The 26,946-nt window shown below is 37.4% G+C and overlaps 1 protein-coding gene across 2 annotated transcripts in view; it reads right to left on the bottom strand.

The window, feature by feature from the left end:
* The window catches only part of ARHGAP42 (Rho GTPase activating protein 42), a 313,699-nt gene that overhangs the window by 67,150 nt on the left and 219,603 nt on the right, over window positions 1–26,946 (bottom strand). For both annotated transcript variants that reach the window (XM_003910587.5, XM_009187162.4), the window contains 2 exons: window positions 20,380–20,481; window positions 11,327–11,437 (listed from right to left, as the gene is read on the bottom strand). In XM_003910587.5, the coding sequence (XP_003910636.2) occupies window positions 11,327–11,437; window positions 20,380–20,481 (213 nt within the window). The remainder of the gene's footprint in view (window positions 1–11,326; window positions 11,438–20,379; window positions 20,482–26,946) is intronic.

A 26,946-nucleotide genomic window follows, 5' to 3' on the forward strand; every position in this document is an offset into this window, starting at 1 on the left:
AAAACACTCCAAAAACCAAAATTTTTAGAGCACTGTCATGATACCACAAGTGAAAAATTCCACACCTGATACTTTTGCTTTCTAGTGGTTCAATATATACAAATTGTGCTTCATGCACAAAATTATTAAGAATATTGTATAAAATAAAATTATCCTCAGGCTATGTGTATGAGGTGTATAGGAAACATAATGACTTTCATGTTCAGACTTGGGTCCAATTCCCAAGATAGCTCATTATGTATATGCAAATATCCGAAAATATGAAAAAAATCGGAAACACTTCTAGTCCTAAACATTTTGGATAAGGAATGTCAATGTGTATTCTATTTCAAAAGACTAGACATCTGGAGAAGATGCTGGGTGCGCTCCAGGGAACTACCTGTGAGACGCTCCCTCATGCGAAGGGCTGCTGCATGATTGCAGATTCACTGAACCACATGTGGGTCGCCCTAACCAAAACTCTTATGGACGTATTTTCACACAGATTTTGATAAACCAATATTTCCCACTAAACTCTGCTTTTAAATTCTTAGTCATGTTCTAAAAAGTAAGATCCTGGTACCCTCATCTTATTCAGATTATTCCATATCCTTAGCATTTTATATGCAGCCAACTTCAGTCAAGAGGAAAATAAACCCATTGGCAGCTTCTAGCAGAATTCAGATTCACTTAGTAGCAGACAAATTTCTTTTAATCTCATAAAGCACGCTGAGCACCCACTAGGAAATGTACAATCCTATGGAAGGCACATAAGAATTATATACAAAAAACAATCCACCTTTTCCTTTTTATTCCACGTCTTTGGAAGCAGCGTTTGGGTTTCTTGAAGATCGCATTATGAAAAACCTGCCTCTAGATGGCAGCAAAGTTAAACGTTTTATAGGTTTGAATCCTATACTTGTTCCTTTCATCCTCTACAAAATTCCAAGATGTGAAATGAAAGGAACTGAACAGGACAGCCTGAAAAGCTTTAAGAATTGCACTTCCCACAGATCATTTTCTTTGGTGAATCTTCCCAAATGGCTGGGATGTGAGGGAAAAACTATGGTTTCAGTTTACCCTAAAGTAAATTTGACATTTAAAATAATAACAGTAACCATAATAACAACTACAAACTCCTAGATGGACAGAATAGTTTGAATACTAAGAAAGTTCCTTTTATCATTGAGGAAATCTCATATAGCACTTTATTATTCCCAAGGGTATAGAACGAAATTACTTGTCACTCCAATAACCCAACCAATTGGAAAAACTGATACCGTACTTACAGATAAATAGTCTTTTAAAAAAACAAATATTCCTAATTTCCCAGCCCATTAGTAACCAATTAACTAAATGCAGTATGGATGTGGCACTTCCAAAAGTGTCAAGCCTTAAGTTACCACTGATGATGTAAATGGCAAATAATAGTAAGAGTTAAGAAAAGGGGTTGGTGAGATGAAGAGCCTCTAAGTGGTAGATATAGTAATTTCAGATAACTGAATTGCTCAAACTGAGAACCACTGAAGTGTGAATGCTTTTACAAGGATGTGATTCACTCCTACATGCTTGCCCTCTTTTCTGACTGACAACAATCAATTATTACAATGACCTCTTTTCTTTAGCTTATTAAAATTCCCAAAGTGGTAGAGACATCCCATCTTCCTACAGCAGCACTGCCAATCATGCTCTGAATTTGTTCTTGAGTTTAATGGAACCCTCACAATCAATTTCTACAGAGCCCGTCCACCAGCTTTACCAACAAAGTAAAGTCAGTTGTCAAATATAATTCAGTAACCATCTTTGACCACTAAGAACTGTAAGCATAAACCCTTCTCTCCTAAGAAATTAATCACTGCTTAAAATACGGAACACTCCACTCTCACAGTTAATGTCATATTTAATGATAAAAGAGTGAATGTGTTCCTTCTCCACCCAAGATCAGGAACAAGATAATGATGCCCATTCTTGACACTTCTAATATTGTGCTACAGCTTCTAGTCAAAAAAACTAAGCAAGAAAAAGAAATAAAAGGCATCCAGATGAGAAAGAAAAAAGAAAAAGCATCTCTGTTTGCAAATGCAATGATCTCATATATATAAAATCCTACAAAATCCAGGGCAAAGCTATTATAACTAATAAACAAGTTTAATAAGGTTGCAGGATACAAAGACCAATATACAAAATTCAGTTGTATTTCTATACACTTGCAATGAACAATCTGAAAATAAAGTTAAGAAAACAATGCCATTTACAATAGCTTCAAAAAAATAAACTACTTGGGAAAACTGATTTAACAAACGATGTATAAAAGTTATGCTCTGAAAACTGTAAAATACTGTATAAAGAAATTAAGGAAGGTCAAAATAAATGGAGAGTATCTCATGTTCATAGACTGGATAACTTAATATTGTTAAGATGGTAATATTCCCCAAATTGACATACATATTCTACACAATCCCTGTCAGAATTTCAGCTGACTTTTTTGTAGTAATTGACAAGCTGATTCTAAAATTTACAGGGCACTGCAAGGAACCCCAACCAGTCAAAAAAAAAAAAAAAAAAATCTTAACAACAAAACAACAACAAAAAAAAACACTTCAAAACTTAACACAAGACAACAGTAATCAGCACAGTGTGATATTGGCATAAGGGTAAATTGAAACCATAGTCTTTCCTCACATCCCAGCCACTAAAGCAGACATGTAAATCAGTGTAATGGAATTGAGAGTCTGTTATACACATACATTCTGTCATCATCTGATTTTTGACAAGAGTGGTACAACTACACAAGGGAGAATGAATAGCCTTTTCAACAAATTATTCTAGGATAACTGCATAGCCAAATGCAAAGGAATGAAGTTGAAGACCCTACCTTATGGCATAGACAAAAAATTACCTGAAAATGGATCAAGGACCTAAATTTAAGACATAAACTATGAAACACTTAGAAAAAAGATAAGAATACATCTCTATGATGTGTTTGGCAATGGATTCTTAGATATGACACCAAAAGCACAAACAACAACAACAAAATACACAAACTTCATCAAAATTAAAAACTCATGCTTCGATGTACACTGTCATGAAAATTGAAAGAAAACTAATAGAATGGAAGAATATATTTACAAAAATCATTTATCTGATAAGGGGCTTATATGCAGAATATATAAACAACTCTTACAATTAAATAATAAAAAGACAAATAACCTAGTTTAAAAATAGGCAAAGAAACTGAATAGACATTTTTCGAAAGAAATATATGAATGGTCAAAAAGCATTTGAAAGATTCTTGACTTATTAGTCATCAGAGAAATCGAAATCAAAACCACAGTGAAATCTAAGTTCACCTCTCTGGGATGGCTAGACACAAAAGTGAGATAATAGCAAGTGTGTGTGAGGGACATGGAGAAACTGTATCCCTCATACACCACTGGTGGGAATGTCAAAGGGTGCAGTTATTTTGGTAGTTCCTCAGATGGTGAAACACACCATATGACTCAGTAATTCTACTTCAAGAGAGGGAAAAACTTGTATCTACATGAAAATTTGTACATGAATGTTTATAACAGGTGTCCCCAATCCCTGGGCTGCAGACCAGTAAAGGTCATTTGCGGCCAGTTAGGAACCCAACTGCATGGCAGGAGGTGAGCTGTGGGTGAGCTCTGCCTCCTATCAGGTCAGTGCTGGCATTAGACTCTCATAGGAGCGGGAGGCCTATTGTGAACTGCGCATGTGAGGGATCTATGTTGCGTGCTTCTTATGAGAATCTAATGCCTGATGATCTGAGGTGGAACAGTTTTATCCCCAAACCCTTCCCTCCCCACCAATTTTTTCTTGGAGAAATTGTCTTCCACAAAACTGGTCCCTGGTGCCACAAAAGGTTGGGAACAGCTGGTTTATAACATTATTCATAATAGTGAAAAGGTATCCATTAACTAATATTTGGACAAGTAAAACGTGGTCTATCCATACAATAAAATATTATTTGGCCCTAAAGGGAAATGAAGTACTGATGCATGATTTCAGATGGATGAACCTTGAAAACTGCATCTGAGTAAAAGAAGCCAATCACAAAAGGTCATTTATTATACAATTTCATTTGTATGAAATGCCCAGAGTAGGCAAATTAATAGAGACAGAAAATAATTAGTGGTTTTCAGGATTGGGGGTTATGGGGTATACTGGGAAAGATAGCTAACGGATGTGATGTTTATTTTTAAGGTGATGAAAATACTTTAAATTTTTTTGTAGTGATTGTTGCACCTATCTGTGAATATACTAAAGTCCCTTTGGATATTATAGTTTAAATGAGTTGTCCGTGTGGCATGTGAATTATATCTTTATGAAGCTTTTCTTTTTTCTTTTTTGAGACAAGGTCTCACCCTTTCATACAGGCTGGAGTGTAGTGGCATGATTAGAGTTCACTGCAGTTTTGACTTCCCAGGCTCAAGTGATCCTCCCACCTCAGTCCCCAAGTAGCTAAGGCTACAGGCGCATGCCACCATGCCTAATTAATTTTTGTAGAGGTGGAGTTTTGCCATGTTGCCAAGACTGGTTTTGAACTCCTGGGCTCAAACAATCCTCCCGCCTCAGCCTCCCAACTTGCTGGGATCACAGGTGTGAGCTACCATGCCTGGCCTGAAGTTGTTTTTAAAAAATAAAAATAAATACTTCCCATACACAAAGCACCATAATGCACTATAAGAAATCAAAATGTTATATAGTTCCATTCTTCACATTTGGCCATCTAAGCTTCTAAGAAGATTAGAAAAGTAAGGCAAAGTCAAGGCATCAATTTTCACACTGTAAAAGTGTCAGGCCTGTGAGTTAAATCTGTAGTCTTTGCAATTCCCTGCCTGGAGGAGACTTCGAGATAAACATCTTAAAGGATATCTTCAAAATGACTACAGATTGCTTTAAGTCTAATGCATAGATGTGCAAGGGAGTTCACGGCAAGAAAACAAAAGCATATACAAATCTAATCAAATAAATAATGAGAAACTTGAAGATAAAAAGAGAGCCAAGAATGGAAAGTGGCCAGTCAATGCTGGTCTGGAAAAGACTGCTTTTAAAATCAGAGGACAGAAGCATGAATGAATGAATGGACAGACATGCGCACTGATTAATAAAACAAAGCCGTGGCCATCCATCGCCTCAGCGCTCAAAAACATCATTGGAATTCCTGAAAAGATGGATTTCTGAGCATTCAAGAGGAGGGAATTCAGATGAAAGGGCCTGAGGTACACTTTGGTGGTAAAGGAACAGAGGCATTGATGAATGGCCAGGTTATCTTTACAGCTCAGTGGTAATAGAGAAGGTACTGTCACCAGCAAGGTGATAAAGTCCAGCAGAAGCTACATGATTGATTTCTACCAAACGCATAGGATGCATTTTTCTTATTTTTATAAAATTCTGTTCATTAAATTATATCACAAATTTCCAATTTTCAATAACAGTACCCTGAACTTTAGATTTGTCCACGAACCGTTGGAGATTTTATTTTTATTTAAAAGCTTTGCTGTTTCATTTTCAAAGAATGATTGCCCACAGATTTTAAACAGGATAGAAATTTAACCTTTAGTCCTACAGAGTTCAAAAAACAACGATGCTACCTTATTTTTTTCACTTTGATTCACTAAATTAAAGCTAATTGATTATATTGAAAAAGAAAAAAACATCAAAAGGTTAATCTTTCAAAATCCACTCATCTATATACTAGTGGATGGATTTTTTAAAAAGACTTAGCCAGTAGCATTTCAATCTCAAAATTATTTAAGCTGTTTAAATTCAGAGACTCTAAAAAGTATTTTATAGTATACTTCTTGATAATAACAAGCTAAAACATGTTAGCAAATTATGCAAAATTTTCTTCAGCAAAAAATTTAAATTGGATTTAGCAGTCCAAGGGAAGAGCACCAAAAGCACTCTATTTTAGTTTATATATGATGATTTATTTTCCTTTTCTGCATTAACTTTAAACATTAATACAAAAAAACTACAATGGAGTCTAAAAGGAATACTGTAATATGAAAATGCTATTACAAAGCTTACTCTACGCGTATATTTAGAAGGCTAAAATTAAAATGTGTTTTTAAAAAAGCTACCTGGGGCTTTAAAGCCACAACTAACAAAGGGATTCATAAGTGTTGTTCTCCTATCTAGCAATCACAGTATAAGTGAGGTACACACTGGCTGGTGCTTTATTGATGCTAACGATGTACCAGGTACAATACAAGAGCTCTACGCATTACCTGTGCTGGTTGATCCTCACCACGATCCTGGGAACTACACATTATTTTTGTCCTCAATATATAGATTAAAAACCTGAGGCAGAGAATTTGTAAAATGTGCCATATTTGCACAGCTGTAACATGTGGAGCCAAATTACATCTTATTCCAACTCATTTAGCTATTATACTTTGTCTCTGCTTACCAAAGGTAAATCTCTTATTTTCTTCTAATTTTAAGGAACTAACATAACTACACAGTATAATTTTCTAATCATCCATTTTATTTGGCCAGAGCAAATATTATCAGGAAGGATTAATTTCTGTAGTTAAGTGGCCACTAAGGAAGTGGTACTACACCATGACTTCAGATTTGGGTTCTGGGTTCCTATCTGCCACTTCAGATTTGTGGCCTTAGGCAACCAACAATCTTTCTGTAACTTAGCTTCTTCATCTAACAACTACTTCATAATAATGCTGTTATGGATTTATGTGAGCTAACAGAGAAAACACATAGCACATAGTAGTTGCTCACAAAACATACGTCCAACTAAGTAGGCTTAAAGGACATAATCAACACATACACAAGTTTATAGCTGAATGAATCATAAGGCAGATGAGTCATAACAAGATTCCGTTTTCTAAGCCACAAACCTTTATGTACCGTGAAATACTTCTGAGACCTCTGGGCTCCTCCACAACTCTTACTCAAGCTGTTTGTGTTCAGAGTACTTCTAGAACTGCTTCTTCTAATCCATAAAAGTTCTCATAAACCTCAGGCAGCTCTGAGCAGTAGGTGAATATTATAACCAAGAGTCAGGAGATGTTTCTCCCTCCCTGATCTCTTTCCCCCATCATAAACCTAAACTTATGTATCTTGTTGACATATCTGAAAGGATGAGCCTGCTGTTCAACAGAAACATAATATGAACCACAAATGAAGCCAATGTGTAATTAACTAGTCTCACTCTGTCACCCAGGCTGGTGTGCAGTGGTGTGATTTTGGCTCACTGCAATCTCCACTTCCAGGGTTCAAGTGAATCTCGTGCCTCAGCCTCCCGAGTAGCTGGGATTACAGGCACCCATCACCACGCCTGGCTAGTTTTCGTGTTTTTAGTAGAGACGAGGTTTCACCATGTTGGCCAAGCTGGTCTTGAACTACTGGTTTCAAGCGATCTGCCCGCCTCAGCCTCCTAATGTGCTGGGACTACAGGCGTGAGCCACCGTGCCTGGCTAGTAAACATATTTTAGATACTTAAAAAAAAAAAAAAAAGTGAAATAAATTTGAATAATTTATTTTAATATAATATATCCAAAATAGCATTTCAACCTGTAATCAGTATAAAAGAGGTATTAATGAGTTATTATCCATTTTTTCATACTAAGATTCTGCAGGCTGATGTTGATTTTATATTTACAGCACATCCTAACTCAGACTAGCTATGGGTAATTACTACCACAGAGAATGGTGGGTCTAGAAATCACCAGTGAGCTATAATCCCTTTCTATATAAAATATAATAAACTAGAAAAAAGATGGCTATTAAACTTGTATAGCTTATAGAGAACTGAGTTTAAAAAGCTGATTTCAGGCCAGGCATGGTGGCTCACCCTGTAATCCCGGCACTTTGGGAGGCCGAAACAGGTGGATCACCTGAGGTCAGGAGTTCAAGACCAGCCCGGCCAACGTCATGAAACTCTGTCTCTACTAAAACTAAAAAAATTATCCGGGTGTGGTGGTGTATGCCTGTAATTTCAGCTACTCACTCAGGAGCCTGAGGCAGGAGAATCGCTTAAACCTGTCAGGTGGAGGTTGTAGTGAGCTGAGATTATGTCACTGCACTCCTACCTGGGCAATAGGGCAAACTCCATCTCAGAAACACCAAACACTAACAAAAAATTTGATTCCAGGTATGCTTTTAAACCAATAACACATAGCTTATTTATAAATAACACTTGAATGTCCTCTTTTAGTCCATGTGTCAGACCTAGTTTTTCTTTAGAATAATGACAATGTAGGAATATTTATTTATTTATTTATTTATTATTTATTGAGACAGAGTGTTACTCTGTTGCCCAGGCTGGAGTGCAGTGGTGTGATCTTGGATCACTGCAACCTCCACCTCCCAGGTTCAAGCAATTCTCGTGCCTCAGCCTCTTGAGTAGCTTAGACTACAGGCACATGCCACCACGCCCAGCTAATTTTTGCATTTTTAGTAGAGACAAGGTTTCACCATATTGGTCAGGCTGGTCTCGAACTCCTGACCTCAAGCAATCCACCCGCCTTGGCCTCCCAAAGTGCTGGGATTACAGGCATGAGCCACCACGCCAGCCAGAATACTTATTCTTAATAGCACATGAATATTGCATAGAAGTTTTATGACAAGCAGTATGATCTTGATATTAATTAAAACAATGTAAACTAATCTCAAATGTATCATCATAAGGTAAGAATATTATTTCGTGAATCACTATCCCCTGTTCATATTTTCTATTGGATTTCTTACAATCTATAGGAGATAGACCCATCCCCAGGGCATTTGCTTTACTCTAATGCTTATTTGTTAAACTAATCTGGGCTAAAGCTAGAATAGACTACTAGATTTCTGCAACATGCAATAGCAATACAAACAAGAATTGGATTTTTAAAGAACAAAAACAGCAAAGACATTAAAGTGTTTTCATGTCTTTTTATGTTTATAGTTCCCGGGAGCTTTGGTTTACAACGTTTCTCCTCCAAATTAATTTGTCAATGCATAAACCTAAAGATTGACATACACACTCATGCTTCATTGATCCCATTTCTATTCTCGTTGTTCAAATGGATATTAAGTACAACTCCATGGATGAGACTCTGAGGCTAGAAATGAGGACGAGACCAAACTGACAGTACTATTTGGTTTGGCCAGACGCTCTAATAGGAAAAACAGAGCAGCCAGGAAAATATTTTGGAAGAAGGACAATTTTAACATCAATTTTGACTGTGGTGTCATAAGAAAGGTATGCATGACAGAAGACTTATCAGGACATCATAGCTTCGGATAAGGTAGAGGGAAGAAAACACATTTCAGTTGAAAGATGGCTTCTACTTCTCTACCGTATTTTTACAGGAATTCATAAATTCTTGTCATTCCTTCTGCCACCTGTGAGCAAACATTTTTTTACAATCTCCTCTTTATACATCTGATGTCATCTTACAGAATGTTCTAGTTCACTGTTCCCAGACAGGATGGGCTATAAAAGAGACCTAGGGAAACAAGCGACCCCCATATCATCTTCCAAGAGGAATAAAGGCATACAGATGTGGAAGGATTATTCCAGGTGTGAGAAGAAACAACAGCACAGCAGATCAGCACAGTGTCTGAAGGAAATGGGAAGACACAAGGAAGGAATACACAGAAAAACTGTCAGAATTAATGGGGTCTCTGACGGTTTGGTGTCAAGAAGAGCTGCAATTCAAAAATCCCAAGGGGCAGGCTCTAGGGAAGTAGTTTGCTAGCAAGAAGCGAAGCTTCAGAAACCATGGTGGGATTCTGGGGTGGGACATAGTCAATGGGAAGGGGAACAGGATCTATAAGTAGTGGTCATCTTCCTAGAACAGGAAACGTTAGGCTGGCTAGTTGTCCATGAGCCCCAGATGAGCTTCAGAACATTCTCTAGGTCATAGAAAGTTTAATCAGATCTTAAAGTGTCTGCTATATAAGAGGATAATCCTAGGGGATTTAAGGATTAAGTGTTTGGTAAACAGAACTTGAACTTCAGTTTGTTATTCTAAATAAAAGGTAAAAGTTAAATCCCTGAGCCTGAGTGGTGGTCTTCAGTTCCCTCATCTCTCTAGCTGAAAGCTGTTCTTGCAAATGTGCCTACTGCCTAGTTTACAGGAGAGAGTCAATAGGTTCCAACTAAAGGAAGAGGTCCTGGAAGCCAGGCTGGGCCTGATAACTGTCCCCAACCTCTGCTCTGTCTCAGTTTTCCATTATCTTTAGGGGACAGCTGGTGGATTTCCATTAGAAAATGATTCATGTGAAATACATTTTACAATGTGGTCTTCCTTTGCCTTCTCCTTATCATATCCACTAACATAGAAATAGAGTATTTTATTTTTATTATGAATGGATTTTTTAAAGGACTGACATAGGAAGAAAAGAATGGCTTAAATTAGATATCTGATTACTTATACATTTATTAACCCTATCCTCTGATCTCATGGGAATTGAAGAATGCAGACAACAGACCACCTGACTCTAGAGCAAACCTTTATTCATCATACATGCCACTTTGTCAAGATGCCTTTTTAGGCAATATTGGAACACATTAGGGTATCACTTGAAAAAAATGCTAAAAAATGAAATAAGCTTATAAAGACCAGCCACCTGTTCTTTTCTGTAATGCAGTTTACATTAGGAAATCCATTACATTTTACACTGACTTAGGAAAATAAATGACTTCATAGGAAAGTCCAGCAGATCCAAGCCCTGTGAGGAAGGGGAGCACAGAACAAAGGGGAAAACAGAGCCTTCAGTTTTCCCTCTCTGTCTAAAGTTTTGCTAAATGGGTCATTTTACTGGTGAAGTGTACTCATTCATGTATAGATAATGTACAGCCCCCTTTTTTTTTTAAATTTATTTAATTAATACATTTCATTTTTAGAGCAGTTTTAGGTTTGCCAAAAAATGAGTGGAAAGAATGAAGTTCCCTTATGCCCCCTCAGCTCACCTGTCCCCCACCACCTCTGTACTTCTCTCCCGCTAACAGCTTCCTCTCTTATTAGCATCTTGCATTTCTGTGGTACTTTTGTTATAGCCGATGCGGCAATGCTAATACATTAATATTAACTGAATCCATAGTATACATTAGAGCTCAGTTTTTGTGCTACCCATTCTATGGGTTTTGACAAATGTACAACGGTATTCTCATCCATCACTACACTATTGTACACAAGAGTTTCACTGTCCTAAAAGTCACCTGTACTCCACCTGTTCATCGCTTCCCTACTCCCCTTTTATTTTTATCAATCATAATTTTCAAGAAAAATTATATATTATTTAAAAAAAAAGTGTACTTTTTTTCCATAGATTGTTTTCAGCCTACCATTTTTACAAAAAATCTGAAACTTACCGGTTCAACAAATTCAAACTTCTTTTTTTCTTGGACCTCTTGAATTTTAAAGACATATTCTAATGACGCTTCATAGAAGTTCTGATGTTCTCGGTCAATTTGTGTATCTGCCTAAAGAGAAAAACCAGAGGGTGATTACTGATGGTTCTACATAGAGAGAGACTCAATTCCTGCTCTGCTATCTTTATTACAAAGTAACTCCAACAAAAAGTTTAACTCAGCACTTATTATAGTCTTTGCCTACAAGAGCATATAGTGTGTGGGGCAGGAGATACACACACAGACACATACACACACAGAATAAGTACACAATACCCATTGCAGTTAAAAAAAAAATACAAGAAATGTAAATGAAAAATTATGGGATCATAGAAGGACGGATATAATTCAAAATTATGGGACAAAATGGTGGTATTTGGAGTTGAATCTTAAGATGAACAATTGACTGAATTGTCAACAATATAAAAAAAGCAGGGGCCATTTTCCTGAAAAAGTAAAGAGGCATGAAGAGATGGATTTGACTGCAGTGTGAACACATGGAGAAGAAGAGGGAGAAGTGAGGATAGCATCATACTGTAAAGTATCTTGGATGCTGCATAACAAATTGGGATTTTAATGGAGGGAGAAGCATCTAAGAATATTAAGCAGGAGAGCCACTTCATTAGGTAAGATCTTAGATAATGCTGGTAGTAGAGTCAAACAAATAAACAGACAAATAAAAATTCAATGGCTCTAACCTGATGAATCATGCTATGTCAATGCCATGCACATTCATTATATCTGATTGCAATAAGGTTCTACTGATAACATATAAGATAGTATTACTGAGGTGATTTCATTTTCTTTTAGACAATGCCTCTCTCTTCCCTCTTCTCTGCCTACTATCACCCTCAGATGCACTCTTTAAAAGTGACTTTGGCTTAGCAGAGAGACATGACTTACTTTTCTTGCCCACCTCTACCTTCCTTGTTGCCAGCTGGATGTTACAAAAGCCGATGGAAAGAAGGGGCTCTCTGGAGTACTAAGTATCCATTGACACCAATTTGGGGATAGAAAACTTGAAGCCATTTATAATGGTAGTTTGACAAACAAAATTAAAAAAAAAAAAAAGATTTTATTGGTAAGACTTCCAGTTAACAGAACCTATTAGTAATTAAGATTTGGAGGAGTAAAAAATTATACATGTACTTTTAACTGTGCAGGGAGTAGATGCCCCTAACCCCCACGTTGTTCAAGAATCAGCGTAATTATATATACTTACTATGCACTTAATTAGGGGATTACAAAGAATCCAATATTACCAGCAACTCACTAGAGATGTTTAAAGTTGAGTATTCTAAATTTTTAAGCTAATAAATGTGAAGAATGTATAAATCAGGTAGGAGATTTGAACCCAAAACTTTTCAGCTCCTGGACATCATTTATGAAAGATAGAGGTGCAAACAAAAAGAACATCCGCATTCCACACAAATCATATTTCTTTTCTTCTTACCATCGCTTATTGGAACACACTATATACATAAGAATTAATTAATTTAGTAATGAGGGATAGGTGTCAATAAATGTTTAACAACTGGCTCTCTGGGGAGAAAAGCCTGATTTGCAATATTTGTGGTTTCTGTGGTACAAATAACGCCAAAATGGCCAGTTTCAAAACACAAACTCAACATCACAGAATGCGGGAGCTGGAAAGAGATGCAGGAAAAGGACTCTCTGGAGCGTGTCTTAGCACACTACTGGGTGACAGGGATGCAAGAATAGGGGCACTATTCTATTCCACAAGTTATTTTGGAAATTTTATTTACTTTAAAAGATAATGTCAGGCTGGATATGGTGGCTCATATCTGTAGTCCCAAAACTTTGAGAGGCCAAGGTGGGAGGACTGTTCGAGCCCAGGAGTTCAAGACCAGCCTGGGCAATATTGTAAGATGCTGTCTCTATTTTTTTTTTTTTTAAAAGAAAAAATACCCAAAGGATTATAAATCATGCTGCTATAAAGACACATGCACACGTATGTTTATTGCGGCACTATTCACAATAGCAAAGACTTGGAATCAACCCAAATGTCCATCAGTGACAGACTGGATTAAGAAAATGTGGCACATACACACAATGAAATACTATGCAGCCATAAAAAAGGATGAGTTTGTGTCCTTTGTAGGGACATGGATGCAGCTGGAAACCATCATTCTCAGCAAACTATCGCAAAAATGGAAAACCAAACACTGCATGTTCTCACTCATTGGTGGGAATTGGACAATGAGATCACTTGGACTCTGGAAGGGGAACATCACACACCGGGGCCTATTATGGGGAGGGGGGAGGGAGGAGGGAAGGCATTGGGAATTATACCTGATGTAAATGATGAGTTGATGGGTGCTGACGAGTCGATGGGTGCAGCACACCAACATGGCACAAGTATATATATGTAACAAACCTGCACGTTGTGCACATGTACCCTAGAACTTAAAATACAATAAAAAATAAAAAAAAATCTAAAAATATATATATATACATATATATATATGTAACATCGTTGATTGTGTTGTGAGCACATGGGAACAAACTAAAATGTGGAGACCTTCAGAGTCTAAAATGTTTTTTTTTTTTTTTTCTAGTCAACAGAACTATGCAGAAAAGATTTAGCACAGCAGGTCTAACTGCTGTTTCTTGAAAGGTTTGCTTACAAAGCTAGCCCCTGGCTGGTGTCTGGGAATGTTAGTTTAGGGAGGGTTCACATCACTCTAACAGCTAAGAGATGGCTTATTGCACCTAAACTGTTTGTACAAACAATATGGTTTATGCAAACACCTCCTTTCCTCTGAGAGTTTGGAATTTGGGTATATGCCCGGGAGCGGGTGCTATGTGACCAGCCTCCAATAAACCTCTAGGCAACAAGTCTCTAATGAACTTCCTCGGTGGACAACATTTCACAGGCCACAGCTCCTTGCAGGGGGAATCGAGCATGCTCTGTGTGTCTCCATTGGGAGAGTACTCTTAGAAGGTTGCACCTGGTTTCCCCCAGAATTTGTTCCCTGTACCCTTTCTTTATTTCCTTTCACTGTAATAGATCTCAGCCATGAGTATGACTATATGTGAGTCCTGTGAGTTCTCCAAGCAAATGACCAAAGCTGGGGGTGGTCTTGGGGACCCCAACACAAAACTATTAAGTCATTTCTTCAGAAACTTATTTGCCATGTACAGTCTCATCCCACTCACCCCCCTCCAAAAAGGGGAATGGGAAGCAAAGAAAGGTTAAAAGAGAAATGACTCTTGTTGTTTGCTACTTATAGGGTGTTTTCATAGCCTCCAATGTGGACTACTGAAATTTGATAGACCAAAGCTGCTAAGAAACGTCATCCAGAGCATACAGTACTTAAGGAATATGACAGTTCAATTTCTTTACAGTATAAGATATAGAAAGACATTCTTTTACTTAGATCTCTTTAGTATGTAAGCTCATCATATGGTTCACTAGCAAACACTTGCTTATAAATCCACTAGCAACTGCTGCTATATATTTTGTACTGGATAAGTAGAGTAAGCCTAGGATTCATCAATTGAACTGAGATAATTTTAAAACTGAAAGGGAGCACTAGTAATAATTAGGCCAGAACAACAGGTGTAAACTGTTGTTTATCTGGCAAAAAAAGGGACCTAAAGAAACCAGATTAATTGCATAAGAAAACCATATGAGTCTGCAGATAGCTTATTGTGAAGCTATCTCAATTCAAAAGAGAGGGAAAGGCGTCAGGTGATATTTGTTGAATCATTTCTTGATGTGAGCAAGCCCCCCAAAATCTGGCCATAAACTGGCCCCAAAACTGGCCATAAATAAAATCTCAGCAGCACTGTGACATGTCCATAATGGCCCTAATGCCCAAGCTGGAAGGTTGTGGGTTTACGGGAATGAGGGCAAGGAACACCTGGCCCGCCCAGGGCAGAAAATCGCTTAAAGGCATTCTTAAGTCACAAACTACAGCATGAGCGACTTATGCCTTAAGGGCATAAATGTTCCCGCTACAGTTAACTAGCCCAACCTATTCCTTTAATTCGGCCCATCCCTTCGTTTCCCATAAGGGATACTTTCAGTTAATCTAATAGCTACAGAAACAATGCTAATGACTGGCTTGCTGTTAATAAATATGTGGGTAAATCTCCGTTTGGGGTTCTCCGCTCTGAAGGCTGTGAGACCCCTGATTTCCCACTTCACACCTCTATATTTCTGTGTGTGTGTCTATAATTCCTCTAGCGCCGCTGGGTTAGGGTCTCCCCAGCAGAGTTGGTCTCAGCAATTGCCCAAGGAGAAAAGATTTAAGTTTGACTTTGAAGAATGAGGAAGAGATAAAACGAGAAGAGTTTGAGTGACGTGATACAGTCAGGAAAAGAGACGTTATGCTTAGGTAGGACAAAAGGTTTGTGACTAAAGGTTTTGTTTGGAGGAGACAGAAATGAGAGTTAAGGCAGAGAAATATAGAATGAGTGTAGCTTTCATCGTATAGGCAATACAAAAACTTGAGAAGGAGGCTGACGAGAAACAAGCAACATTCAAGATTAACATGAGGACAGTGCAGAATACATTAAGAGGTGGCCTGGGTACATGTGAATATAAAAAGATCTCTTATCTGATAATGGTGAAGGAGTCTGGTGCACCCCAGCAAGAAAGAGAAGCTGAATGATGTGAGTGTGAGAAGCAAGGAAGAAGCCACAGATAAATTTGATACAAAAAAATACTACTACTAGGCTGGGCATGGTAGTTCATGCCTATAATCCCAGCAATTTGGCAGCCTGAGGCAGGAGGATCACTTGAGGTCAGCAGTTTGAGACCAGCCTGGCCAACAGAGTGAAACCCTGTCTCCACTAAAACTACAAAACTTAGCTGGGCATGGTGGTACACACCTGTAGTCCCAGCTACTCGAGAGGCTGAGGCATGAGAATTGCTTGGACCCAAGAGGTAGAGGTTGCAATGAGACAAGATCACGCCTCTGCACTCCAGCCTGGGCAACAGAGTGAAACTTGTTCTCAAAAATAAATAAATAAATAAATAAATAAATAAATAAATAAATAAAGCTAGCATTAACAGATAATTGAGAAAATGACAGGTGGGAGCAAATTTGGTAAAAGATGGTGAGGTGCAAGATTTCGCACTTCACTAGGAATTGGTCAATCTAAAGTATTGGTAACCAGCCAGAGGACAGTGCAAAGACAGTCAGGCATGACAAAATCATGCCATGAGAGATGTTCATCTAGATGTTATAAACAATGTGAAAGTAGAAGAGGTTTCAGGGACAGAAACTGAAGGATAAGAATAGAGATATAAGAACTATGCCTAAGGACTTCGCTTCATTTAGGAGGTGCCTCAAGAGGAACCTACTGAAAGAGTAGTTAGTGATAGGTGGAAAAACCAAAATCTGGATGTCTAAAGGGAATCTATTTCCTCTTTACTTTTTTCCTAATTATAAATATAAAAATATTTGTTATTGTAAGCTGATTCATTATTTGTTACTATGACAGAGAAATGTGAAGATAGTAAGAATTGCAATTCCACTGTTAATATTTTGATGTGACACACACACACACACAAAATTCCTTTAAAACAAGCCTGGTATAATACTGTATATTCTGGTTTACAATCTGCTTTTTTCCTATTTGTATGACTATTTCTCAATGTCTTTAAATGATTCTCCAAATCAAACTTTTAACATATCACACTCCATTTTTGGTCAAACTACATTTGTATATTTACCCCAATCATTCTTTCTGCCATTTCAGATATTTCTAAATTTCTGAACTTACGAATAATTCTTGTATCAATATTTAAACAATATCTACACAATTTTTATGCTTATCTCTGATAATTTCTTTGGGGTAAATTCTTACCAAGAGAAATCGTCTCAACTACCTAGCATGTTTCAGGTTTGTTGAAATACAGTCAAATTTACCTTAAGAATGATTAAATCTTTTTATGCTCGCACTGGGAGAACAAAAGTGTGCCCAGTTTCCTATACCTTCACTAACAATAGATATTCTCTTTATCAAATTGAAAATGACATGTTGTTATTTGCATTTTCAAATACATGTGGCACTCAAACTAACCATATTTATTATAACTCGTATTTCCTCCTTAGTCAATGCCTGTTTGCGTCCTTGGCCCATTTTTTCCATTGAAGTGTTTACCTTTCTGACACTGATTGGCAAACTCTTCTTGTATATAAGAGATGATAACCCCATATCATATGTTGTTTACATTCCCTAATGGTTTGACATTTAATTTGGCTTAATGTCTTTTGAAACAGATTACTTATTTTTATGCATTCAGGTCTTTCTACATTTCCTTTATGATGCCTTCCTTTTATGCTTAGAAAAGAATTATTTATTTACATAACAAATATTACTTCTTTTCATCCACTATAAAGCCTATAATCTTGAAAAGTTTGCTTCTGATTCTCCAATTGTTTACTCCAATGGCCTAATTGATGGTCTTGGGATTTTGTTAATAAAAGATGACCCTTCAATTCAGTCCTGGAAACGGGCAGCCACTTATTTTTCAACAACAAAATGTTAAGGAGTCAGCTGTGCAGGTAGGAAGGCACAGAGGGCCTTTATGAGAACGAGTTAATAAGCTTGGGGCTGACAGAAGGACCAGAGCTGTTCTAGAAAGGAGCAGATGACTTTTAATACCATGTCACAGAATTAAATATGTTTATGGTAGCATCTCCCTCCAACAGGTGTGATTCCTAGAGGGGCGGGGGCGGGGGGGGACCCAAGCTACATTTTGCCTTGTCTACATTATATACCCCTGAGAAGCTACCTTAACACAATGTGTTAGTTGTGTTGTGTTCTAGGATGTATCTCCTGGAAAAGAAGTGTCTGTGCACTTGTGGAGGTGGGAGGAGGATGTTACTATGCTATTATCTTTTTCAGCCTCCACTTAAATATGAAACCAGAATGTATTTTCTGTTTTACCATAGCCTAAGTTGTTAAAGCAAGGCAAGTAATAAATATTGAGCTAAGTTGTCAGGAAAAATTGGGATGTATTCTCTAGAGCACTTCAAAATCAGGATAATGTTATCATTTCCTTAAGATGGTTTAAGCAGTATCTTCAAAGAATGATTTCTCATATTTATCAGGAACCTAAAGTTCTTTAGGGTCTCTAAAGACCACGCTTAATTTTCCTTTAGTCAATTTGTAAAAAGGTGCCTGGCCATAGCCCTGGGCATGGTAGATAATGATGTACTGGTGATAATTAGATGAGTGTCTCTCTACATGACTACATTCACATTCATACCATAACCCCCTTCTCTCTTAGGTTTATTCTAGTGCAAGGTATTAAGACATTTGGTCTTAACATGATCATTTAAGACATTTGGTACATGTAAACACAGTATTAAATTACAACAAGCAGTACCAAATACAGTAAGGTTAAATATGTCCAAGAAATTTAAAATAGAAATCTAGTTTTTCTTAATGGCAGATTGTCTTCCATCAGTTTAGTATCAAAATCTTTCCACAAGCACACAATTATATATTAAATTATATTATTTTTAATAGTATGTGTTAATAACAGAAAGCATACTGATGAAGTCATATATTAATATTAAGCAAAACAAAACTTCCCAATGTTGAACATCTTTAAATAAAGAAATTTGATACTGTCGATGAGAACATATGCCTGTTGGAAAAAAAGGGAATCAGATGCCAACATCACACTCCTATTTCTTTTTGAGGCTATAGGAACTTTGTAATACTCTTGAGTTGTCAAGCATGCCTTCTGGTCGAACTCAGAGGTAGGAGAAATAAGAAAAGGAATAAAGAGAGCTGAAGACCAGGTTGATCTTGAAAAGCAGTTCAGGAAGGGAAGAGGTTTTCCTAGCAGAAGGATCGGGAAAGAGGCTCTGGACTACAACATGTGAAGAGAGAGGAGGAAGAGACTAAAGAACACTGCATATGGTTCCCGATCACTTTTTAGACAACAGTGGTGAGCTCCGGGTCAGCTACCCAGCAACACCCTACTAATGGTGTTCACTTCAGTGTACACCAGGAAATGGAGAAGAGATAGGGCTGCTTCACGTTTTTTTGTTTTTGTTCTCAAGGTGACAATGGCAAGGGAGTCTGGTTATTTATTTATTGGACATACTTTGACACTGAAATTGGAACTACATTATTCCTTAGTAAAAGAACTAGCCTTGATTTCATGAATTACAGTTAAAATACTACCAATGGGAAGAATAAAATATATTTCGGACAGAGGGAAGAAACTGCTTAGATGTGTAGATGTGAGCAAAATATTTATTCATTTGTTCTTAAGGGAAATTGATATAAAATAATTGAGATTTAAAAACATGTAGCAGCTGGGCACGGTGGTTCATGCCTGTGATCCCAGCACTTTGGGAGGCCGAGGCAGGCAGATCACTTGAGGTCAGGAGTTCAAGACCAGCCTGACCAACATGGTGAAACCCTATCTCTATTAAAAATACAAAAATTAGCTGGGCATTGTGGCACGTGCCTGTAATATCAGTTACTCAGGAGGCTGCAGCACAACAACTGCTTGAACCCAGGCGGCAGAGGTTGCAGTGAGCTGACAGCGTACCACTGCACTGCAGCCTGGGCGACACAGCCAAACTCCATCTCTAAAATAAAATAAGATAAAATAAAGTAAAATAAAATAAAATAAAACAAAACATGTAGCTTTGTGTCTATCTTTCTCCCTATGCTGAAGCAAAGCTTTAAAATCAATGTCACAGATATTTTAAATTTAACATGAAGGCCATAATATGAATTTAATAGGTCCTGTCCCTTTAAAAATGCTCAAAAAGAAGAAAAGGAAAAGATCTTGTTTCAACTTTTCTCATTGTTGAAAGAAATATTAATCCTTCACTTGGAAGTTATAATGTGTTTAAAGTATTGTCCATAGTAAGTTCTCAATTAATTTAGCTATTGCTATCATAATTATTTTATTAAATAGTAGCAGATTTTGAGATAGTTTTACCTTCGGAAATTTTGACTTTATATGACTTAATGCCTTTTCCATTATTTCAGTTGGAAAAGCTTACCTCTTGTAAATGAGACTCCTTTTTCTTTGCAGACAAATTTAAATGCTTTTCAAGGATAGAATAATATTTTTCACTTTCTTTGTCAAACTTCTTCTTTCCATCCTAAAAGAGAGCAATAACAACAAAAAATATTTAATTCAGAGCATCCAGAAAACACTGATTTTCACCATTCCCATCAAAGTCCCATGTAATTATTTAATAAAGATAGTCAGTCCCAACTATGCGTAAAACCTTAATTTAGTAAAAATAGGAAGATGGAAGTGAAACAAGCCATTTCAGTATGTACTCTGCTCTCAAAAACGCTTTCCATCTTGTAGTGAGAAATACATGTATAAACAAACAAGGCAAGTCACATCTCCTTTGGAGCAAATGGAACTGTAGTATGGGTAGGGGCCAGGCTGGCTACAGCGAGTCCCACCAAGAGCACTATAATTGACTCTTAACAATATATTCTGATCCAGTAGGTCTGAGATGTGACCAAAGGAAAAATATCTTTCTTAGGCTTTTTTTGATTCAGATGAGTCAATATATAATGTCTGGAGAACCACTCACATGGAATCTTTTCACAGAATCATATTATTTCTCAGCCACAGAAGACACCTGAAATATCAAATGACTAATTCTTGACATGGAGGAAAAGATTTTTAAATGTTGGTAGTTTCAAATAATTAAATAAGAAAATTCGAAGTCAAATAAATCGAAAGGATTAACAACCTCTGTACCATAAACTCTGAACATAACTCTAATAGCTGACCTTTGTTCCTGACATGTTGGAGTTTTGGGGAGCAACTGGGAGGGAGAATAGCGAGAAGGGAGTAACTTTACCCTTTATCCCATGGCATGCTTCCATAGAAATGCAAATTGAATGAAACATTGAAGGGAAGAGGACATACCTGGGCATATAATCTTCTACAACTATAAATATTGTATCCACCAGATATGTCTTTTCCATGTATAAGTCCATATAAAACAAATACTAAGTAACTACAATCATAAATTTCATTGGCCAAAGAAGTACTATTCTTTCTGTCCGGAGCTGCGTGGCCCGGCCATAGCGATTATAACTGACGACTGACGCCTGAGCTCTATACGCTTCCACTCTATGCCTCCTCCCTAGATTTACTTTCTTCCCTGTTCTGCTGTCTCATAGGCCAGTACAAAATGGCGCTCTTCCGGGTTCTTCATCACCCATTTTCCCGCGCCCGGGAAAACGATCAACTTACAGCGCAGGAGCCATCCCGCGCCCAGGAAAATTACCAACCCACGGCGCAGGTGCAACATGACGTCCGACCGAAGAAACCGAGACCTACCTGGCCACGCCCACCACAGGGCCACCATCATCGCCCTGGCCCAACCTCCGCCCCTGCCGGTCTATATAAGGCATTACACTGCCACCAATAAACGAGACTTGATCAGGATACTGTCTTGTCTCCATTTCTCGTGTCTCTTGTCCCCCCGAGTTCCCACTCCGTCTTCTAGGGCCTACATTGACGATCCCGCGGGACGGGACACTTTCCTTTTATTTCAGTGTCTCTGAAACTGCGACCTCTGGATCACCTAAATTGGTGTTTATAAGCATGTTCAGAATGCAGATTTTTCTCCTTCCAGAGATTCTGGAACTGATTTTTTTTTTTTAAACAAGTTCATTATGTGTTTGTAACACATAATGCTTTGCTTCATTACTTGCATAAATACCTAGAAGAGATTATTTAAAAATAATCAATGAATAGATGCACAGATGGGTGGATGGAGGAAGGGAAAAAAGGAGAGAGGGAAGTATTAGATTGGTGCAGAAGTAATTGCAGTTTTTGTCAAGTGTAGAAGTAATTATGGTTTTTGAACCTAACTGAACCTAATTAAAGAGAAGGAAAATCTTCCAGCTTAAGGGATTTTCCTGCTATTCTGAGGTTGTCAGATTCAGGTTTATCTATCTAGAAAATGCTATTTTGATCCATTGGCACTCTTAACTTTCTTCTCGGTTATACTTCCAAGCACCCATCATAATCTTTTTCCATGTGTAGAATTTTAGAACGTGAGCTGGTAAAATTGAGCTGAAAAGGAAGAGTAAGTAAGGTTCTGCTTTAAGAGTTCACATCACTTTTAGACCATGTAAGAAGTAATGAGATGTTTGTACATTAAAGTATTACCACCTATAAATGAGGGAAGGGAATAAATCAAACTATTCAAATAATTCTTATTACCTAAGGAGAAAATGTGGTCCTACTAAGATAAACACAACCGGACAATGAGTAGGATTCCACCACAAAAGGTGTGTTAAGAAATTCACATTACAAAACATGAAATAGCTGAACCAAAGGAAACGAGAGGCCCAAGGTTCAGGATAGAGAGGCTAGTCCTCTCCACTCACTGTTGGAGCAGATACCCTGGTGAATTTCCCATCTTTTGCTTGGTGGATGTTACTTTTTAATCTGGCACTTCATGCCCACAACTACCCTGCAACATACCTTTCTAAAGTTCTCTCTCACTAGCTCTTTTTCAGCTCCCTATCCATGATCCTTTTTTCTTTTCTCTCTCTAGGTCATCCCCTCCGACATAAATGCTCATTTCTTCCAATTTCCACACATTCAAATTATATCTACTTTTAGCATTCAGCTCAAATAAATGCCATTCATAATTCCCTTCTTTCAACTCTCTCTCTTTTGAATGTTCATGTAGTTATATACATATGGGTCTCTAATAGGGTTCATGTTCTACTTACAGCAGAGATTTTATGTATACACCCCCATCTACCTTAAAATGGAATACCTAATGAATACTCGATAAATATTTAATAAGTTAAATTATTCTTCTTATAATAGTGGCCACCACAGACCCTCACAGACATTCTATTTGTTCAACAAACTGTTATCCATGGTACAAGGGACATATCTGTACAAACAGTCCTAACTCAAATCCACTAAGTGAGCAACCAGCTGGGTTATAGTATAGTACAGAAAACTGACTCCCTTTCATCTTAAAATAGATGCTTAAAATTTCTCACTTTTCACAGAAGAGGAGGAAACTGGTTTCAGGAGGAGAGTGCACAGCTGTGGTGACGACACTTGTATCTTTGTTTTCAGTTTGTGTAGGGTGACATTTTTGGAAATGTTAATTTGGGGCCAATACATCAGAATTTCTGGCAATACAAAAATCATTCTGAGAACCACTTCCTGGACTCTTATTCAAACCCTGCCCCTTCACACCACCAGGCCAGAAAAAAAGATCTCTAAGGTTCCAATGATGTAGATAACAAAAACACATTCAGTTTAAGCATAAAATTAAAGAGCTGAGATAAAAGACTAGGCCACATGAAGGACAGCTATAATCTAGGGAAGCATCCTCTAGAACACAAAAAGCACTTTACCTTGCAACTCAAATCTCCTCCAAAAGCCATGATTTACTGCTCATGTAAGCTAAGTCTTATTTGGACTTAGTAATGTAACCCCATATAGCTACCTCTTGTCTCTTGCGTTACTTGTTGTGGACATCAAACTAAGAATTTTCTCTGAGATCAGTGCTGCTAAAGGAAGGGGAAAAAAAACTCATGAATTGTTCCTAAATTCTGTTCATGATCACTGTTTCCTTACTGATATGGCATTATTTTAAAAAAAGACTTCATACTGTAATGGGACGTTTTCTGTCAATCCACAGTAAGTGCATTTAAATTAAGTAATCATTTAAAATAAAGCCACAATAAAATAATAATCTCGATGGAAAAAAAGATGAAGAGTGAGGTAGAAGGGGGTGTTCTAGAAGAGAAATGATAAACGATAAACGATAAAAGATAAAAGATAAAGCGTAGTACTGTTTTTAGTATCACGGTTGCTGCCATTCCTTACTATATGTCTATGCAGATAAAGATGGAGAGACAGAGAAAGGAGACACAGAGACAGAAGGCAACTACTGACTAAATAAAATATATCCTCAAAAATGGTGAATTAGTTCTCAGACCCAATTCTAGCTGGTGAAAAGTAAGCTACATTTGGGGCTGCAATCAGCTGGCTTTCTAATCTACACTGCATTTATTTTGGGCATAGTGCTCACATTATTACTTACTACATGGTCAGGCCACATGTCCATTTTATACACTCAAATGAGGAATGGAAGGAAACTACTGTAGCACAAACTCCAAGTGTCAACTTTACTCTTAAAATTGTGGTTTGTATTAATTTTTAAAATGTCAAATATTTATAAGACTTTAGACATATCACAAAGATAAAAATATATTAATACACCCTCTTATAACCAACTGATCTTTGAAAAAGCTGACAAAAATACATAATGGGGAAAGGACACCCTATTCAATAAATGATGCTGGAAAATTGGACAGCCGTATGCAGAAGGGTGAAACTGCACCCCAATCTCTTCTCTCACCATATACAAAAATTAACTCAAGATGGGTTAAAGACTTCATGGTAAGATCTGAAACTATAAAAATCCTAGAAGGCCGGGTGCCTGTGGCTTACGTCTGTAATCCCAGCACTTTGGGAGGCCAAGGCTGGTGGATCACCTGAGGTCAGGACTTCGAGACCAGCCTGGCTGACATGGCAAAACCCCGTCTCTACTAAAAATACAAAAATTAACTGGGCATGGTGACGGGCACTTGTAATCCCACCTATTTGGGAGGCTGAGGCAGGAGAATGGCTTGAACCCTGGAGGGGGAAGTTGCAGTGAGCCAAGATCACACCACTGCACTCCAGCCTGGGCAATAAAAGTGAAACTCTGAAATTCCGTTAAAAAAAAAAAAAAAAAAAAATCTTAGAAAAAAAACTAGGAAAAACTCTAGCTTATGGAAAGAATTTATGACTAAAACCTCAAAAGCAAATGCAACAAAAACAAAACAAGACAAATAGAACTTAATCAAACTAAAAAGTTCTGAACAGCAAAAGAGATAATCAACAAGTAAAGAGACTACCTACAGAATGGGAGAAAGAATTTGCAAACAATCCACCCAACAAAGGGCTAATATCCATAACCTACAAGAAATTCAATCAACCCCACAAGAAAAAGACAAATAACCCTATTAAAAACTAGGCAGAGGACATGAATAGACATTTCTCAAAAGAAGACACACAAGCAGCTAACATATGAAAAAATGCTCAATGTCACTAATCATCAGAGAAATGCAAATTAAAACCACAATGAGATACCATCTCACATCAGTCAGAATGGTTGGTCAGAAAACCACAGATGCTGGTGAGGCTGCAGAGAAAAGGGCATGATTATACACTGCTGGTGGAAATATAAATTATTTCTATGGAAAACAGTATGGAGGTTTTGCAAAGAGCTAAGAATAGAGCTACCATTGTACCTAGCAATCTCAGTATTGGGTGGGGTTACCCAAAGGGAAAGAAATCATTAGATCAAACAGTTACCTACACTCATATTACAGCAGCAATCACAATAGCAAACTCATGGAATCAACCTAAATGCCCATCGATGGACAATTGGATTTTTTAAATGTGATATATATACACCATGGAATACTTAAACTACTCAGACATAAAGAAGAATGAAACATGTCTCTTGCAGCAACATGGATGGAACCGGGGTCCATTATCCTAAGAAAAATGACTCAGCAATAGCCAAAAACTGTATGTTCTAATTTATAAGTGAAATTTAAAAAATGGGTACACATGAATATACAGAGTGGGATAATAGACACTGGAGACTCCAAACAGTGGGAGTCGGGTGAAGGATGAAATATTACCTGTTGGGTACAGTGAACACTATTCAGGTGATCGGTACACTAAAAGCCCAGAATACACACTATTGTTTTAAAAGATGCCAATCCAATGTCTTCCACTGACCATAAGCAAGTACCAAAGATGAAGAACAAACTTTACCATACTTAATCATAAGTAGAAATAAATTATGAAAATGTTATCTAATCACATTTTTCTATAAAAGACTACTAGAAAGCTTTGTTTAAAAACTTTAATTAGCAACCTTCATTTTAATGTTACTATAAGTTTTAAAAAATAAGTGAATATTTCTCCATTTCTTTGTAGTAAAAGAAAACATCATTAATATTGATTCATGACATTTTCAAGTCTCAATATTATTAATTGCCACATAGGATATTGTGAAATTTCCCAAGCAACTATTTATGTTATCATGTTAGTATGGCCATTAAATAAATAAGCACTATTTTGAGAAATCCTTCAACTTAAGTAATAATAAAAACCAATAGCTGTTTGTATTCCAAAAACATGACGAATTCGTATAAATTATAATGGTGTTAGGCTCTGAAAATACATAAGAGGATTAGAGGTAGCTCCAACTACCACCCCTAATTAGACTTCTTCTTCCTCTGATGGTGGGATGTACTCCTTGCCTAGAGTGGCAGCCCACAGCAGCATCACCACCTCTGACTCCCAAAAGGGCCAGTTGCTAGCACAGTCCACCCCATGTTATCTAGGCATTACCTGGGGCCCAAGGGATCTTGGCATCCAGAAGCTCAATTTGGTGAGAATATTGGTGTGGCTTGCACAGCAATGTCTCTCCTCTGGGTGATTCCACCCAACAACTCTTAATCTCTCCAACCCATTCTCCACCAACTCCCCC

The sequence above is a fragment of the Papio anubis genome, chromosome 12, assembly GCF_008728515.1.
Source record: "Papio anubis isolate 15944 chromosome 12, Panubis1.0, whole genome shotgun sequence".
In the NCBI taxonomy this organism is placed as follows: Eukaryota; Metazoa; Chordata; class Mammalia; order Primates; family Cercopithecidae; genus Papio; species Papio anubis.